The sequence below is a fragment of the Chaetodon auriga genome, chromosome 9, assembly GCF_051107435.1.
Source record: "Chaetodon auriga isolate fChaAug3 chromosome 9, fChaAug3.hap1, whole genome shotgun sequence".
Lineage (NCBI taxonomy): Eukaryota > Metazoa > Chordata > Actinopteri > Chaetodontiformes > Chaetodontidae > Chaetodon > Chaetodon auriga.
Window position 1 is genome coordinate 14,003,345 of NC_135082.1, and position 19,142 is coordinate 14,022,486.

Sequence of the window (19,142 nt, forward strand, 5' to 3'; positions counted from 1 at the left end):
GAGGGCACAGGATGGACAAGGTGGCTGTCCAGCTCCATTCACACCAAGAGAGTCCTAAATAAAACTCACATTCAAAATAACATATACTGATATTGTGTCATATTTTGCTCTTTTACTATATGATATAGTAATAAAACCTCTCTAATCTCTGTCTTTGAGGTTAAGTGTGTGTGATCAGGAGAGGTTACAAGCTGGTGTGTAGCTGTTTCCAGACCAGGGTGGATCCATTCTTAAGCACAGTATTCATGTTAACCACTCCCACTGACCAGAAAGCCTGTTCAGTTGAGGAAAAGAGCCTAGAAATGTTTTAATCCAGACACAGGACAGGCGTGCTCAAACTAATCCCGCTGAATGCTCTACTCACAGGAACGCACGTGACAGACGACCCACACAGAGCAGCTTTATAGCAGCTGACGTGTAATGGATATATGGGATGTTAATGCTGTCCACTCCTCTCCAAGAGAGGGATGGATGCGGGATTTGAGAGTTCATTTATGAACACAGAAATGATAAGTTCCCTGCTTCAACAACATGATATAATCCTTTGAAGTGTATGTGTTATAATCTAAGCCAGACCGCACAATACAGAGAGTGTCTTTGTTTTTCTGAAATAACAGCATTTTCCCCCCTCGGCCATATGGCAAAATGTCTGAACTTAACTCTATTTTTGTGTGTGAGTGTGTCAGGAAGGACTGTTTATTCAGTTTCCTCCTATAGCAGGTGGCTAAGGGATAATCCAGGTAAAGCCACTGCAAAGTGGAGATGGAGGGATGGACAGAGGAAGGGGGAGGGCGGATGGGGTGGCCTTTGCATGGATGACTAGGGCTAATTCTGGCCTCCTAATCCCAGTCCCAACCACCCTCCCCCTCTTCCTGCTTGCTAACTCCATGCCGACAGTGAGGAGCAATTGGCGCCCAGGTAGACATTACTATCACATACACATAGCACTTAACCCACCGAAGTTTACCGAGGAGGAACAAGGCGAAAGACGAGAGGCTGCTGCTACCTTTCCTGCATACATAACCTGAGTGACCTGGAGAGCTAACACACCTGTGTGAGCTTCACTGGAGAATGTAGCTGCAGCCCTCCAGCCAAGCCACAGGAAACGCGCCACCATGGGAGAAGCTCAAAAGGTAAGTGACCTGATCTGGAGGAACAGGACTTATAAAACCAAACGTGAACCTTCTGTATATGTTACAAAGATATATTACAGGTGGTAATGACTCAAAAGGTGTGTATCAATACGTGTTATACAGTATTTCTGCTTAGATGCAGCTCTCTGCTGTGATGGTTGGGTTATCCAAATTGCTCAGCTTTTCAAATAGTGTTGATAGGATGATTATAGCTCATCTAAATGGAACCTCCACTGCTCTTTGATGTACACGTCATCACACACACATTGCAGTACTTCTCACTGTGAATCAAATATTAAATCTAGACTTTTGTCAGCAGTGTGGCAGCCTGCAGGTTGTGCAACCTTGCTTCACACTAATCACATTAAACAGCACACCATTATATGAATGGAGCTCTAATCAACAACAGTGCTTTTCTAAATGAAGCAACAGATTAATTCTTATAGAAGCTGCAGCTTTCAGAGTAGCTCCAGAGATGGAGGGCTGGAGATTGGTGGGTGGGTGGAGCAAGAGGTGTGCTCAACAGTGCTGTATGTAAGGGGAGCTTTGACTTCAAATCAGAAAGAGGTCAGTGGGATCAGTTTCAGGTGTAAAGCATGTCTATAAACTGATCTTTTGTCATCGTAATGTCAAAAATGGCTGAGCCGCTCACATGCTTTTGTATTCCAAACCAAAACATTAGAAAACTGAAACATCCATTGATCAGGGTCATGACACAGGTGGACTTCCACAGCACAGAATCATGAGGATGTTGTGAATGCTGCAATATGGTCTCCCCTATCCTTCCACACCCCCACCACCCATCCCACCCTCCACCCGCCATGCAGGGCTTACTCTCTGTCATTGAGAAACTGAAGGGATCCACAGAGCAGGAGGTCAGGATAGTGCTTCTAGGGTTGGACAACGCCGGCAAGACCACCCTGCTAAAGAGCCTCGCCTCTGAGGATGTGAACACCATCACGCCAACACAGGTGATATGTTGAAACTTTCTCACACACACACACACACACACACACACACACACACACACTCACACACAGCATGACCTTAAAGGCAAGAAACATAACAACTGTGACTGACCAGCTTGCAGATGATGTCTTTGTGTCATTCACTTTCACTTCATCTAACAGCTGAGCAGCAGCATCAGCTGATGTTCTGGATAAAAAGGCTGCATGTGCCGTAAATATACATGAATATTTTCTAAGCCGACAAGTTGCCACTCCTTTAAGACCCATGCAATTTGTCTGCTGTCACTTAATCCTTTTGCAAAACCAAGTGTCACTTTTCACAGCGATGGATTTCTCTTGTTTAAATGAAGCTTATCAAAAGCTATTTACTATTGTCACGGCACTGTAACCCAGCATTATAAGAGGCAGGGGGATTGTATCTAATCTTTTGAGACCAGCTGGACCTGTGCATGTTCTCACTGAAAGTAATGGGATTCAGATGACCTTTGCTTTTCTGACACGCTGCAAAAAGAAACAAGGGGTCTTACAGTACACATGTTTAGTTCGGAAAATAGAGATTTTAGGATAATCCTGTTATACTGTATGTGAAATATCCTTTCAGCTTCAGATCTCCTGATTTGGATGCTCTTAATACATTTTCTGAGAAGATCCTAATGTTATTTTATCACCCTCTTTCAATGTGATTATCTAACCTCTAATATGATTATCTAATATCCGTGCATCACTCTCACAAGACAGAGGCATAGAGCGGATGTATGCCAGGTCCTGTTTTGAGTTGTGGCAGCTCATCAGACACCGGACAGAGAGGATGCGGTCCAGGGTGCCATAGCAATAATCACCACAAAGCTAAATCAGACTTGACACATAAACACATACACTGCACTTGATCCTTCCAGTCTTATCCTCAGATTTGCTCCTCAACTGACCCTCAGGATAAAGTTGTTATACAACCTCGCCGACTGAAACCAAAAGGAGTTATGAAAAACAGCCGTGGATTAACACAGTGGCCATTTCCTTATAAACACCAACAGCACATGTTGGACTCCTGCTGATATCTAACAAGGTTACAACACAGAGTAACCAAACAGTGATTAATTTAACACACACCTGTGCCCTAGCACACTGCTGCTTAATGAATTGCTTCATAACCATTTGCAAGGCTTCCCAGGTGCTGGAGCTGTGTTCATTTGGATGATGTGCAGATCAGTGAGTCCAGCTTTGTGTTTCCTTTCAGGGCTTCAACATAAAGAGTGTTGCCTCTCATGGTATGAAACTCAACGTTTGGGACATTGGAGGCCAGAGGAAGATCAGGCCCTTCTGGAAAAAGTACCTGGAAAACACAGACCTGTTGGTGAGTGACAAAACTTATATTTTAACTTATAAATCAATTCAAATGAAATCATGGCGTTTGCTTTATTCTCTATTTGGAAGTGGCTGCTAGCGGCCCTGAGGCCCACACAGACAATGGCTGAAAACACACCACAAAAAGCATGTGGAGCAATAAAAATCTGTGACATTTAAGCAGAACAAAATATATGAATTGTCGTATACTTACAGCTCAAAGCGATAATACACAATGTTTCTACTCAGAACAGGACACCACATACATTAAGAACTATAATTGTATCTCGATGAAGGAACTTCATCATCATCTATTCTCAATTAACTCTGAATTTTTGGCTGCTGTACAGTCCAGGAGCAGCTGTAAACTAGACCACAGCCACTGACACCCTCAGGCTTCTACACGCAGACAGTGAGACACAGAGGCCCAAAAGGAAGCTTTTTATCTGTGACTTTTCTGTGTTTACTTTTCAGCAAATGTCATTCTTACGTATTTGTCCTTTCAGATTTATGTAATTGACAGCGCAGACAAGAAGCGGTTTGAGGAGACGGGACTGGTGAGCTTGATGCACAGATGTCATTTCTGCATGCAAATTCATTCTGACGAGAACCGTAGACAAAGTACCTGAAGTTTAGCATAAATTAGCATCTATGAAAGCCATCGCTTAGTGCTACGTTAAAGAAATGTATGTGTGCAGGAGCTGTCCGAGCTGATCGACGAGGAGAATCTAAAGGGCGTTCCAGTGCTCATCTTTGCCAATAAGCAGGATCTGGCCACAGCATCACCGGCCAGTGAGATCGCCGAGGGACTCAACCTGCATACGTACCGGGACCGTGAGTGGCAGATTCAGGCCTGCTCAGCTGTGTCTGGGGAGGGCGTTCAGGTCAGAGCTAGTCCCAACTTTGATTTATTGATTTTCCCCTCAGATGTAACCTAATTAACCACATAGAAGTGCTCTCTGGCTCCCTGCTGTACAATACTGTGCTGAAATGCAGTACTGTTATAATGGAGACTTGGTTTTTACCAACCTCTTTGACTTGCTTCTTTTGGTGATTTTGACTGTTTTGATTCTTCAAACCATCTGGACTCACATTTACACAGCTTTATTTGCTTTCCCCCAACAGGATGGCATGAACTGGATTTGCAACAACATTGTGAATAAGAAGAAGTGAGCCGGCGTCCCAAGCAACACTGACCAGAGTCAAAGAGAAAACCAGCATCACAGAAGGGATTCAAAACATATTTCACTTCATTTAACATCAACACACCTGGCCTCCGACAGGTCCTGCACCCCCTTGCAGATTTGAATGACCATTCTGTTTTTACAATTTATCTAATTTTTATGAACATTTTGCAAATATAGCTAATCTAAAGAGTGAATTGGGCACTTACTAATGATTGTTTCATTCTAAAAATGGATGTTTTTGTTCCTCTTATCCCAAGGGTCCTTGTCTGGTGAATTTGTGTGCTTTCCGTGAAAACCAAACTGAGTGTGTAGCCATGTAGAACTGTTACATAGACACCAGTTCAGTGTGAGTGTTAAGTATGTGTTTTGAGATTTTTGACAATAAAATGATTAGTCATTTCTGCTATTTTGCTTTCATGTTTTCCAATCTTGCGCCACCAGTAATCAACTCAACAAAAATCCTTACGCACAAGCACACTCGGTCACATGTTAATGGTCAGATAATCGTTTTAAAAGCAGTCAGTGACAGACAGGAAACATGTGAATGTGACTGTAAATGCTAACGCTTCCATGAGTGACAGGAAAAACAATACCATGCTGAACCACTCCTGCTAAGCTGTCAACTTGCTTTATTTCCACAACACGATGACAAGCACTTACACTGTACAGCGAGAGAGAGACTAATTGACAAGCAAGAGTGAGCGAGAAGAGAGTTTGCAATTATACACCCGCGTGGCAGAAGAAGATATCAAATCTTCAAGGCACAGCAGAACAAACAGTGCAGGAAATTACACACAGAGAGGCTGACTAATTTGCAGCAGGGAGACTTTTTCCTCAAAATGTTTGTTTTATATGTTAATTTTGGGACTATTACATAGCATGCGGTCTCTCTCGCAGCGTTGTCTATTCGAGCTTGTCAGGATGCATCTTCACAGGGGCAGCTTGTCATACGACACATCTAATGTCCAGCTGTAAACGCTGTGCGTCCTCCCAGCAGGCATACAAACAGTCTACTTTGTGTGAGGAGCTTTGAGGTGAAGCCCCTCTTCACCTTCTGCTCTGAAATCGACAAAAACACATGTACGCAGTAGTCAGATTTTGGACTTCCTCAGTCTTTACCCACTTATGGCTCACCTCCACTGGGACGGCAGCAGTCAGGCCCACACAGCCCTGCGCTCTTTCTTCACATATTTGTCCTTTCGACTAACCTTGCTGTAAGTCCTTTATTCAGCCATTTTGGCTCTACCCCGCTGCAGTTGGATCTAATGGATCTTTTGTGCCTATTGTCTGGAGCTGTAATTAACCATCTGAAAGCACTCTAAAATCACATCAGCTGGCAGGCTTTGTTCGGTGTCCTCTACATGAAATTATGATAATGAATTTTATTTTTTTTTTCCCTCTCTTCGTCTGTCTGGCATTTATGGGTGCTTTCAGAGGAAAACAACAGCTCGCCGGTTTACTTGCTGTAAGTGTTAACAAAATGAATGAATATTGACTCATCTCCATGGCAACTAAAATTTGCTGCAAGTCCTCAAACATTTTTTAGGCATCAACTCCTGCAGGAGTCCACAGCAGGGGGTGTGGGACCAATTACAACTTGTCCTAAAGGATCATTATGGCTGCATGAAGGAGAGCAGACGGCACAGGAGCTGAGTTTGCTCTTTGCAGTGTGTTGTTCAGCTCTTTGACCATCAGGGGGCAGTATTAGAGAGCCGCATTCATCCCAGGGCTGATGAGGAAGGCTTTGCTCTTTACAAAGAAGTGATTTGACACACTCTAACTTAATTAATTGCCCCTCCAAAGCTCAGGTTGGATTGGGCCAATGCTTGTCTTCCTGCACAGTTTCAGAGGAACAGCAGTAAATCATTGATCAATCATTTCTTATAGGCTGCAGGTGATTTGGGTGTTCATACTGCAGTGTTAGTGCTGTGCATGTTTCAAACTAATTTCACCATCGTCCATAAATATCTCTTCTTATCTCCTTTTGGAAAACACACTGGTAATCTTCAGGTGACATGATGTCACTTCAACTGCTAGTGGCCCCTCAGTGGGGGTTGCCATAGCAACTCCCCTGTTATTCGTGGTCCAGCAGCCACCTCTCTTCTTCAGTCCAGCCCTCCCTTTCTTGCCCTCCATTTCTTTCATTTTCCCAAGCTGCGCTCATCAAAAGAAAGCCTGGGTCCTGCTCCGAGAGACCGGACGACAGCACATTCCACGTAAGAGCTGAAGGCACCGTGTTTGTGTTTGGTTGTGTGTGAGGAGGAAGAGTGACCTGCTGTTGCATGTATGGAAGTGATGTCGCTGACATGAATCATTTTTGTAACGTGGCTTGTTCTTGTGCAGAAATGCACCGTGTTACGGAAATCCTGCAAAGTTTTGATGCTGTTGTTCTGATATGTTGTTTTCAGCAGGTTGATTCATCATTAGACATAATTACTTTGAACTCCACTTGAACTGAAATCACTGCTGCCTCTTATCAATGTCACTTCTTGATGGCAAATCAAACTAAAAGATGTGTTTCTCCTTAAAGCTACTACAAAGTATCCCCAAGTCACTGAGGGAACACATCCTCCCAGCATGCCAGCAATCACCCTCCTGGCCTCCGTGAAGCCACCTACAGCGACTCCATCACCCAGGTTCAATGCTACCCAGACAACCTCCAGCCTCCTGACCTCCACCACATTGCTCCCATGGGAGGAGGTGCCCATGCAAGTGCACAGCATCCTGATTGTCGTCATTTTTTGTGTCGTCTGCTTGCTGCTCCTGCTTGCCTTCTTCTACGCCTTCTGCTTCCACTGCTCCATTGGTTCTTTGCCTAAAGACTCGCGTACAGCCAACACATGCAGCCTGGACCGTGAGGACGCCACCTATAAGTGCAGCTCCTCTGATAACCAGTCAGTGGGGAATGTTGTCTGACTGGGACACTGGACCAGGATAGCTGATGTTTGACTGTCTATCAGTGTATTTGTGTTAGGATTACGCTGTCGTTGTTTTAGTGGCATGTATGGATGTGACCCAGCATCATTAGGCAGATAGTTATGACAGTTTCTTTAAACCAAAGCATGAAATTTGAGATGTTGGTTTGACTTATATATTAATTAGACACTGGTTTGATTCATTTGAGTTGTGAAGTAACAGGAACAGGATTTCTGAACACTACATCATCCCAAAAAATACATTTATGATGCATTTTGAAGCTAAAATTCAAGGCGATAAAGGGATTGTGCAAAGGTTTCCTGTGTGAGATGCAAACACACATGCATTCACGTCATGTGACGAACATGTAGACACAGTACAAACATTCATGGAGAATTGTGAGGAATAAAAGAGTGTAAGATACATGCAAAGGTAAATGTGAGTTTGAATGCCAGCGCTTTGAGTGACAAGACAAACAACAACAAACGGATCCACGCTCGGCTCAGCAGTCATCTTGCTTTATTTTCACTGAGCTGACAAGCGTTTACATTGTTCCGTGGCTGTGTGTATTTGACGAGACCGATACAGAACAATGAATTCAGACATGCAAGACGACGGGGAGAGGAGGGAGAGGGATGGACGAGAGATTCAGAGTGATTTCTGAAACAAGATGTCAAATCTGCGAGGTGCAGCAGAACAAACAGTGGACGAAATTAGTGAGCTTCTGTCCAGCTGAACCACGTGACAGTGGTTCTAAAACATGTTACACAGCAGCAGAGAAGCTGCAGTGGCAATTGCTTTCAGGTGTGAGACATTAATTGGAGAAGCGTCTGCTCACTCACAGGGCTTTTAAAGCTCCAAAGCAGCTGTTTAAACTGATCAAACTGTGACCTTATCAACGATAGCTGCGATTGACTTCTGTATTGTCTGAGTTTAACAGGCACTAATGATTCGGCTGTGCAATATAAGACGACACAAGTCCAGTAGAAATTTCAAGCATTACTAGTCCATGTACAAAGAACACATCCTGAGAGATAATCATGGCATCACCACAAGAACCCCTCCAAAAAGGCAAACATAACAGCAAAAACTGCATTCCTATCTGGCATCTGGCCCTCTATTCAATGCTTTCAGTGAGTTGTACATAAAGCGCTTTAGAGACAGTAAGACAAGTGAATTACTGGCTTCATTCATTCAAGACACGGAGCACATGGCACTCTTGGAGCAGCGGGAGTCACAAGAGCTGTCACGGGACTCTGTGATGGAGTCTCTTCCGTCAGACTCCGGTGAGTCCAGTTCCAGGTGAGAGTCCAGCAGGCTGTCCTGCAAAGTGTCCTTATAGTGGGACTGAAGAAGAAAGAGCACATTTTATCACACAAGAACAAAACAGCATGTGTGAAACAGCAGTAACAGTCGCCCAGGATGGTTACTATTAGAGCAGATGTGATGCACTGTGAGTTAAATCAGACTCATTAAGAGTCTAGCAATCTTGAAATCTGTTACCAGTTATTCCCTCTCACCTTATGAACCGACATCTCCTCCACTCGGCATTCCTCCATTGACTCCTCCAGAGAATGGCCTGAGATCTCCATCTTGATACGATGAGAGTGAATAGACTTGACGTCGTCCTCGTCGTCCCCTGCCACCAGAGGGAAAACCTGGGGGCAAAGTCAGGACGAGAGTCACGAAATCAGAGATGATGATGGCAGCAATCAAGCAAATGAGATTTTATGTCATTTGAGCGTATCTGAGTTGGATTTTTACCAGTCCCTCCTCATCCCCTGCGGCCTCGGGGCCCGAGATGGTGGCCTTGCTGATGGCCTTGCTGATGGTCTGGGACTCAAACTGAGGACACGCTGCCTGAGCATTCCCATCTTTGTCCCTCTTGCCTTTCAGCCAGTAGGTCTCAATTTCAACATTCCCCTAAAAATACATGAAGAGAAGGACGGAGTGAGAGAGGTTTGGACACAAAGGTTCGACAAATATTTAACAAGCACAGGCTCATAGGAACAGTTTCTGTTCTGAGGGGAGCAGGTGACAGATTTTCAAGACTGAAAATTCCCTGATGAAAAATTAGTATTGCTTTCATGAGATTGGCACCCGCAATCAGCTGCCCCAGAAACCTCTGGGAGTCACTTTGCTGCAATTATCACTGAATGTACAGCTTCAAAGTCAGACCCTGTGATAAAATAGACCGGCAAATCAACAAGCAAGCTGCAACAACCGGCTCTGAATACTAAGTGTGCTGACTCCCCAGAGCCAAGACGTTGTGAGTTATTATTATTTTATATGGATTCAGAAATGTTCTGATTGCTGAAAAACAAATCGTCCATTGACATAGATTACAGCCTCAGTGTTTAGATTCAGGCAGGTTATGTGTGATGAGCATATAACACGTATTTACGTTTTAAGAGATGTTCTGAACATGGTCAAATCGTCACGGTCTGAGGCTCATATGTTCTACAGCTAATCATACTGGAAAACTCCTTTCTTAAAGAAAATAATGTCCTGGGGGAACTAAAGTCCGGACTGAGAATGAACCACAGCACCAAAACAGGCCCTCAGACTAAATCCTGATGAAAATATGGTCTCAGTTCTCGTCCCCTGAGACCTGAGCGTTTGATACCATTCACCATGATATCTGAATCAATCATCTTGAACAGTTGGTTCGTTGTCTGACTGTGTATTAAACTAGTTTAAAACAAACATCAAAGGCAGAAAGTTTTATGTCAGTTCTGGAGATCATGTGTCAGATAAATATGACATCTCTTTTGGGGTTGAACCAGGCAGATGTCTCAGCCCATCACTGTTCTCACTATACATGCTACCACTTGGTAACATCATTAGAGAGCATTATGTGTGCTTCCATCATTATACAGATGACAGACAACTGTCAGTCTGTGCTGCACCAAATGATGCTGCAGCTATAGACTCCATTACTAACTGTCTTTCAGCAATAAGTAAATGGATGGGGAATCATTTCTTGAATTTAAATGAGGACAAAACTAAATCCTACTAGTTGGCTTTACACCAAAAAGAGAAATGCTGTATATATAATCTGGGGAAATTAACTCCCTGGATTCAATCTGAGGTTACAAATCTTGGTGTTATCCTAGATTCAGATCTAAGATTCAACTCCTACATCAACAAGGTGACAAACACTTCATTTTTCCACCTTAGGAAAAAAAGCTAAAGTACGAGCATTTCTAAAGCAAAAAGATGCTGAAAAACTGATCCATGCCTTTATTTCAAGCCAATGGTGGCAGAGCTTGAAATAACCCTGAGAGACTTCAGCTCATTCAAAACTCTGCAGCTCTGCCATTAACCAGACCCAACAGCAGAGAGCACATTAGTCCAGTTTTAGCTGCTCTGCACTGGCTTCCTGTAACATTCAGAATTGATTTTAAGATCCTCCTCCTTGTAAACAAAGCCCTTAATGGGGTACAGCCAAACTACACTGCTAAATCCGTTGTTTGTTATTTGCCTTGAAGAACATTGTGATCATCTGCTGCTGGTTTATTGGAGATTTCCAGCAACAACCAAAGAACACCTCAAAGCTCTGGAACAGACTACCTATAGATATCAGGGAAGCAACTCACTCAATATCTTTAAAATAAAGCTCAAAAATTGTCTTAGCATTTAGCAACCCATGACTTCCTAATATAGGCCTGAAACATCTGTGCTTTGCCCTGTGTTTTTTCTGTGGTTTCTCATGTTATGCATTGACTTTATTTTCATCCATATTCTCTCTTATTTTAGTATTATAATCAAGTGGGTTGTATTCTCCATCTTATTTTACATTCATTTTCTATCCCTGTTTTTATGTCTTTTCTATGTGAAGCACTTGTTGCACGTGCTCTTTGAGCTGCATTTCTTGTATTAAAGGTGCTATACAAATAAAATTCATTATCATTATTATTGTTATTATATTGATTACATGTGCATGAATGTGGTGAGTGTAGTTGCTGTGGCAACCATTTGAACCCCCAACCTTGATGGTAATGGTGCCCCTCCTTTCAAAAATAAAGTGGCTTCCTTTCAGGTGCTCATAGGTGGCGCTGCTGAGCTGAATGTGCATCTCCTGAATGAGATGAAGAACAAGCAGGCAGTTAGAACAGACTCACACTTCAGTCATCATACACAGAGTGCTGACTTAGCTTCTTAGCCTCATTTCTCTCTCACATCAGCAGATATCTCTCATTATCTTTCCCTACCTTTCCATTGCTCTCCATGGCAGATGCAGTGTGGACTGTGTCACCATGCAGACCGTAGCGTGGCATCTTATGCCCCACCACACCTGCGACGACCATCCCAGAGTGGATCCCTGCAACCAGAACGACGGGTTAGTCCCCTCAGTCAAACATAGACATAAACATGCAAATAGATCCACAGGCCGCCTACCCACCAACGCGAATCTGTATATTGTTGCCATTAGAGGGGTCTTTCAGATGGTCTATGGAGCGCACCATGTCCAGGGCCATGTCGCAGATGTTATGAGCGTGATACTTTGTCTTCTCTGGAGCCCCGGCTACCACCATGTAGGCATCTCCAATCGTCTCAACCTGGAAAAAGACAGGAGCAGCAGCTGTGACAGAGCAGCACTTATGGATGACGTACATTAAACAGGCAGGGAAACAAACACAAACCTTGAAGACGCGGTGCTTCTCGCTGAGCGTGTCGAAAAGTGTGTACATGGTGTTGAGCATGGACACCACCTGCATTGGAGTGATATGGCTGCAAATGCGAGTAAATCCCACGACGTCACTGAAAAGAATGGTCACATCTGGGAACACCTGGAAAGAAAAAAGATAAGAGCTGATGAGCGGGCAGAATTATGCACTGCACACAGACACAGGTGAGGTGTGAGGGAGGCAGGCAACCATGGGCCAAATTTGTGCCTACAGTTTGCTGTTGCAGCATCAATCAACCTGAATTTAACTAGAGCAAAAAGTCTCCCATAGCAGGCTGTTAAAGAGGTTAGAATTCAGAAGAGTTTTATTAAGTGTGTGTGTGGGCAAATTTCAGGCTAAACACATAACTTGATTGGCGATGGATTGTCCAGTTGAAGACAAAAGTCTGTCCTCAATTGGAAACAGCTGATTTTTGGGTCAGTGCCTGTGTGATAAATATGAAACAATAGGTCATCTTAGCTTAGCGTAGAAACAGGAGGACACAGCCAGCCTCTAAACAGCTGGCCTGACTCTGTCTGCAGGTAACAAAATCTGCTTAACAGCACCTCAAGAGCTCACTAATTAACATGTGGCCTAATATCTTGTTTGTAATTAGTGGGCTTTGGAGGTGGGAGTGGGCGGGTTTTGTTGTCTTTATACTGGCTGTTTCTCCTGTTTCCCATCCTTGTTCCAAGCTCACCTAACCTGCTGCAGCTTACTTACCATACAACCATGAGAGTGGAATAAACGATTGTTTTAAAGATCAATAAATATTAAAAGACTGCTGTTTTTGTGCGTTAATCATGGACAAACGGTGGCATATGTAAGAGGCTCTATCTTCAGTCCTAACCTCACAAGTGTTTACAGCCGGCTCTCCCTTACGCAGCCTTTTAGCCACCGGCTTGGGAATCATCCTGTACAGAAGGTCATCAGTCTTCTTCATCTCATAGTCCAACATCTTCATGCTCTCTTCCAGTTTACTGGACTTCTTTTGCTCCTTTACTCACAATGGGGAATAAGACAGAATAACACTGTAAATTTGCATCTATTTCTTTCATCTCAGGTCTGTGGGCGGTCGGCGATCTGGGGCTTCCAGACTGAAAGAAGGGCTTCAGAGCAACTTTGCATAATGCAGAGTGACAAGATAGCTGATCACACATATAAAATGCAGCTGCACTTGAGAGCAAAGTGAACCTGTATGAGAGCTCTCTTCAGCTCCTCTGACTGCTGCGTGCCCGCCAGCACCAGGTCTCTGCTGGAGTCGTGCATGCTCAGGTCATTGATGTACAGGCCGGTTTTAAACATAGCACTCAGGCTTTCCATCCTACACACACACATACACATACAGACAGAGAAAAATGAAAGGCAACAATAGTAATATTAATGATATATACATACTTAAACATTGACAGAATCTATTTAGAAATAGCAATGGCAGCATCCATTTAATTATTTGGGATTCATTCCGAGAAATACTATTTTTAGTTTCCTGCAGCATAAATAAAGCATGTCATGTGGCATTTAACATTTCAGTCGTGTTGTCAATACAGGCATAAGAGCATTTACTTGCAAAACAAAATGTTTTAGAAGAGGAGGGAGATGTTTTGGTAATGTACTCTGTGGAAAACACTCTCAGTTGCAAATGGGTTCCCATTAGGCTCACAAGAGCTGCACTGTCTGATTACAAGCTAATTAGCAGCTCATTTCATGCATGGTAAGTGCTGTTAGAATGGGCCCCTGATTTGATTCACTGCCCAGGCTTTTATTTCCAGCCTCGTAATTCAGTTTAGCTCTTGCTGCTTTGTACAATGTTTTACTTTTCAACTGCAGCGTTTTAATAAAGATCTGTGTCTATGGGTGCATGCGTGCGTGCGTGTGTGTATTTGTGTGTGTTTGGGCTGTACACTGGGGTTCCCAGGAAGATGATGGACTCCCACTCTGGCATGTATCTCATTTGTCCTTTTAGTTTTAGGCAGCGGCTCCCATCGCCCCAGCTCTCCATCGCATTAGCGCTGTTGCCGTCTAAAAGAGGAGCACAATGAAATGCCAACGAGAAGAACCTTTAGAGAGGTGTTTTAGGTTAAATTTCAGCAGCGGATAGATAATAATTGTGTTAACAATGTTATCCCAATGGATTTAGCACTTCAGCATTTTAGAGGAATAGTGTGACATTTTGAGTACAGATGATAAAATCAATACCAGTCCCATATCTGTATGTTCAGCATGGAGCTGGCGCCAGCAGGTTATTAGCGTAGCTTAGCAGAAAGACTGAAAACATGGGGACACAGCTAACCTGGCTCTGCCTAAAGGTAATGACAATTAAAGGCTTTTAGCAGGTTTTGTGGTGGACTTTTTCTTAGAAGGGAGCAGTGACCTCCTGGAGTGTCCCACAGAGAGTCACTGCTCCCAGCTAAGGAGGAGTCGAGCACATAATCCCCCCATAGTATAATTTTCACTTTGTTTTTTGTACAAATTAAACAAACAAGACAGAACATGTTTCTTAGTGAGGTTCAGAGGTGCTGGTAGGCAAACTATTGTCACCTCTGGACAGAGCCAGGCGAACTGTTTCACCTTGTTTCCCATCTTGCTGACGTGAGTAGTCCCAACAAGAAAGCAAATAAGCATATTTCCCTAAACATCCCCTTAAAGTGAATTTCTTTTGTCTTTAAATGTGTTGTTGTCTTTACTTTTATGTTTTATGTTGTCATTGTCAGCCAGAATAGTTCAGTGTTTGTATGCTATGTGTGTTTTAGATAAAAGACGAGTCACGACCTTTGTAATCATCTCCAATGATGGACTGGAAAGCCATGAGCTCCACATCCACGTCAGCGGAGCGATTGGCATTTTCATAGTCCGAATCTGTGGAAAAACAGGGCAGGCCTAAACTATCAGAGCCATGAACATTCACATTCACAGCCTCCACCCATGACAAGCAGGCCTCAGTTCCACTAAATTCAATCAATTTGAGCTGAAACAAGACATCAAACAATTCCATTTCTGCCACTGCAAGACAACCTAAACTCTCGACTTTAATTCTGCAATGTTTTCAAGGTTGAATGTTGATGTTCAGCTCTGGTACGAGAACAGACATCCATTTTACTGCACACCTGCTCTTTTCCTAATTTAATAAAGCTGAAATTGAGCGTGTCTTTTGAAACTGACTGCAGTGAAATTGATCTGACCACAAGCCAGCGAGTCCTTGCCCACCAGAGACACACCCCTGCGGGTCTTTACATCGCTCCCACTCTTACTCTGGACTCGGTTGTGAAGGTTCCTCTCTCTCTTCACAGGCTCCTTGGACATGATCTCAAACAGGTTGTTGGGGTGGGAGATGATCTGTGTACAGATTACTGAATCAGTTTTCTCAGCACTCATCAGCATGTTGTTGTTTATTTCTGAACACATTGAAACCGCCCCTGTCTGAAATGGGAGCATGTGGTGACTTACCATGTTCCAGGTGAACTCCACTAGGGGGCGAGCCAGCAGGAAGGCATCATTGATCTTCTTCCCATCCAGATCAGGGAAGACAGTGGCCAGGCCTGAGCCAACGTTATGCACCACCATGTCCTAAACAATTAAAGAACTGTAGTGACTGCTCATTCATCCAATGCTTCATCTCATTCATTAACTGCCCTTGGTGAGGTTAGGAACAGTGGAACCACCATGGGGTAATCAGCCATGGCCGCCGTGATACAATTGCTGGCTCACAGGATTAATGTGGAACTCAAAAGTATTAGTCTATGCACATCAAATAATTAGTAACATTAACTGTAAAATGAGAACCAAAGTATACCAGTATGTGATCATACATACATTAAACTAGTCTATCTATCACAACAGCATGATAGAATTCCTGTAATTTAGTTATTGCTTTTGGTTTTGGTCTGCAACCCAAAGATTTTCAGTGGCCCCGTCTTTCCACCCCAATGAAAAATTTCTGGGGACGCCACCGTTGAGGACTGGGACTCAGTGGGATGATGGGCCGCACGCTGGCTCAGCGGTCAGCACCTTCACCTCACAGCAAGAATGGGTTTTAATCCCAGGAGGGCCTTTCTGTGTGGTGTTTGCATGTACCCCCCATGTTTCTGGAGCTCTGGTTTCCATCAAAAACCATACCTGCACACTGCTCCTAATACTTAGCACGGTCTGAATGTCAAAGAATGAATTTCTCCACAGGGATCAATAAAGGATAAGTGAACTTACCTGTCTGAAGACAATGTTAAAGGGGAAGACCTCAAAGAAGAAGTCTGAGGTAATGGGCAAAATCTCCTGCTCTTCCTCATCCTCCTTCATGATATAGCGATAGGCTGAGTTGTCAAAGTTCAGCCTGCACAGACATACAGATCAATATGTTTTCTACTACAACTTGTGGTGGAAGAATTGTTCAGATGCTTTACTTTGGTGAAAGTACAAATACAACACCGTAAAAGTACTCTGTGACATGCAAAAGTGATACATTTAAAATTTTACTTAATATAGAGACGTATTGTCAGGAAACTGTAAATTATCAAAATAAAAAGCATTAATTCTGCAGAAAAATGGCCCCTGTCACTAATATCCTATTTACATTTCATCATTGGATTGATAGGGCTGTTACCCTCCAATGGGTCACACAATAAATCTGAGGCAATATGAGATAATTAATGAGTTAGGAAAGTAGGAAAAACAAAGCCCTGTTCTCTCTAATCTTTGTCATTTCTTTTGCTAAATATTGGCTAATTTCCCCTTTGGCCTCAAGCAGTTATTTAAATGAAGCCATCAGAGAAGTTTAGCCGGAAATGTCTCTTTTGTGCAACCACTAACAGCTCATAGACACCTGAGAGTAGACAGTGGTTTCATGTCAGGACGTACAAGACAAAAGGATTGGTAACCACAGGTTTCATAAATCTGAAAAGTAGCTCGTAACCGTAACTGCCAAACAGAAAATTACAATATTATTATTACTATATATGTTATTTATTTTATTTGAATAAATGTACCCCACCGCTGAGCATAAAAAAAACGTTCCATGTACCTCATGGTGACATGGGAGTAGTCTCCAACCATCTGCTCTGACAGCACCTCCACGTGGATGTCGGTGTCGTAGAACTGTTTCCCCATCTGCCTCAGCTGACCCATGGCGTAGTGCAGATAGCCTTTGCGCTTACTCCTGCAGGTCACGGAGGAAGAAAACTCAATATCAGAATCTGATCACACAGCTCTCCCTCTCTCTGTTTATCCTCTTCTTCATCCTTTATGTCTCCCACCCCAACCCTCTGCCCTCCTCCTCCTCCTCCTCACATCAGACCTATAGTGGAGGGTGACTCCTGTGGCAGACTCCTCCTGGCAGAAGAAGGTTGGAGGTTGCACCTTGGGGTAGCTGAAGCGCAGGTACTCGTGGAGATTATCAAGGCCATTGACAAAGTCACGTACATGACGGCCCAGCACCTTAAAGCAGAGGGTGACAGGTCATTGTTATTGTAGTTGCTGTCGGCTTCTGTTCCAGGCTGCCTGCAGTCAGCCTGAAGGAGCCGTGGCCCACCTGCGCTGCCCGGCTCACCTGTATTTAAGATGACCTGTGGTTCTTTGTCTCCACGTGCCACCCTCTGTGGACACCAAAGCTCTTCACTTGTCTGTCCTCTGCTTTTTGATTCTTGCTTTTACACACAGCTCACGATACACTCACTTACACACTCATGGCACGACTGATCTTGTTTTCTTGTTGTTTAGGTTAAGTTGTAGTTCGGCCTACTAAAGTCCATGACCAGTCTTCTCATAATACATCTGTGGTGAGTCCTGCAACTTCATGCGAGTGCAGCACTGAACTGCCCCCTGGTACCCCTCTAAAAATCTGTCATATTTAGCTCCTACTTTCCCTTAAAATGGTTTTATGGTATTGGAGTGCTCAGTGTGTAATGGTACTCTTAATATCGTAAATCTTTAAAAACATGGCCCTGCAGAAATATTCCAAAAATATATTGGTTGATAATAAGGGCAGGGCAGAAACAATGAGCAGACTGAGATTAATAAACTGCAATGCCTGTACGAGTGCATGCAATCCACCGATGACCCCTTATATTTAAAGATGTGTAGAATCTTAAAGGGAGCACATCTATGTGACATATTCATGCTTCATGAAGGAAGCAAAGATCTAAAAACCTTTCACGAGCACAAGGTTGTGTCAAGGTTCACTGCATATTGAATCATAAAAAAATCAAAAAAAAAAAAAAAAAAAAAGCGTTTTGGGTTTGAGATCTCTTTTCACCTTGAGGATCCTGTCATAGCCATACTTCCCGACAAAGCCCAGGAAGTAGACACCCCACGAGTTCATCAGCTCATTGTAGGGCGTGCCTGTCACTCCACTGGCTGCCTTTGCGATACGGGGAATCACACTCTCACTATACACCTGCACACACACACACACACACATAGAAAGAAAATCTATGTTTTGACACAGACAGACAGCAAATACATCAATATTCACAGCCTTCATGCAGAATCATTTCAGATACACTGTACCTGGTGGGTGACGAAGGAGTGTAACCTGACATCTGCTCTCTCTCTGACCAGCTTCCACACATCATCTCCGTACGACTCCTTGATGAAGTCGTGAAGACTCTCACACAGCAGCCCGTACATTACGCCTCTCTGGGTTGAAGCCTGAGCTGAGCACTGTCACAACAGCTCCCCAACTGACAGACTTCCAACAGTCCTCCCAAAGGCACCTGCAAGCGAATAAGAAAAGTTCACACAATGATGACTTTTCTCACTGCTGCAATCTGAATTTTAATGCATTTAGCTTTCAGCACCAAGCTATAAAAAGCCATGTACTGAATATTGCTGCTTTTGTTGTCTCTTGCTGTCGACGCTACTTGTGGAGTCTTCCTTCCTCAGACTAGCCAGCCAAATAAGGGTTCATCTGAAAGCCAACAAGGCTAATGGTTTTAA

General features: G+C 43.5%; 2 protein-coding genes across 3 annotated transcripts; one reads left to right on the forward strand and one right to left on the reverse strand.

Annotated features, from left to right (window-relative positions):
- The first annotated feature begins 865 nt into the window (after positions 1 to 865).
- On the forward strand, positions 866 to 5,035 carry arl3l1 (ADP ribosylation factor like GTPase 3, like 1). Its single transcript, XM_076738334.1, has 6 exons — positions 866 to 1,133; positions 1,961 to 2,104; positions 3,336 to 3,452; positions 3,949 to 3,999; positions 4,141 to 4,326; positions 4,568 to 5,035. The coding sequence occupies exons 1-6, from the start codon at positions 1,116 to 1,118 to the stop codon at positions 4,613 to 4,615; spliced, it is 564 nt and encodes a 187-aa protein (XP_076594449.1). The 5' UTR covers positions 866 to 1,115; the 3' UTR covers positions 4,616 to 5,035.
- Positions 5,036 to 8,043: 3,008 nt separating this feature from the next.
- On the reverse strand, positions 8,044 to 19,114 carry LOC143325817 (soluble guanylate cyclase 88E-like). Of its 2 annotated transcripts, XM_076739153.1 has the most exons (19): positions 19,026 to 19,111; positions 18,714 to 18,919; positions 18,460 to 18,600; positions 17,503 to 17,642; positions 17,230 to 17,364; positions 16,419 to 16,542; positions 15,663 to 15,782; positions 15,467 to 15,551; positions 14,988 to 15,074; positions 14,120 to 14,237; positions 13,410 to 13,539; positions 13,066 to 13,212; positions 12,192 to 12,338; positions 11,951 to 12,107; positions 11,760 to 11,869; positions 11,537 to 11,626; positions 9,310 to 9,468; positions 9,066 to 9,203; positions 8,044 to 8,892 (listed from the first exon to the last, which is right to left on the reverse strand). In XM_076739153.1, the coding sequence occupies exons 2-19, from the start codon at positions 18,831 to 18,833 to the stop codon at positions 8,740 to 8,742; spliced, it is 2,301 nt and encodes a 766-aa protein (XP_076595268.1). In that variant the 5' UTR covers positions 18,834 to 18,919; positions 19,026 to 19,111; the 3' UTR covers positions 8,044 to 8,739. The 2 variants fall into 2 exon arrangements, with proteins under 2 accessions (XP_076595268.1, XP_076595267.1); XM_076739152.1 differs by having other exon boundaries at positions 8,049 to 8,892; positions 18,714 to 19,114.
- Positions 19,115 to 19,142: the final 28 nt, after the last annotated feature.

Coding starts and splice junctions, on each gene's coding strand:
- arl3l1 (XM_076738334.1), top strand. Junction 2,105..3,335: donor ACACCATCACGCCAACACAG/GTGATATGTTGA, acceptor GTTTCCTTTCAG/GGCTTCAACATAAAGAGTGT. Junction 3,453..3,948: donor TGGAAAACACAGACCTGTTG/GTGAGTGACAAA, acceptor TTGTCCTTTCAG/ATTTATGTAATTGACAGCGC.
- LOC143325817 (XM_076739153.1), bottom strand. CDS start 18,833: ATGTACGGGCTGCTGTGTGAGAGTCTTCACGACTTCATCAAGGAGTCG. Junction 17,643..18,459: donor GCTATGACAGGATCCTCAAG/GTGAAAAGAGAT, acceptor CTCTGCTTTAAG/GTGCTGGGCCGTCATGTACG. Junction 15,552..15,662: donor TGGAGTTCACCTGGAACATG/GTAAGTCACCAC, acceptor ATCTGTACACAG/ATCATCTCCCACCCCAACAA.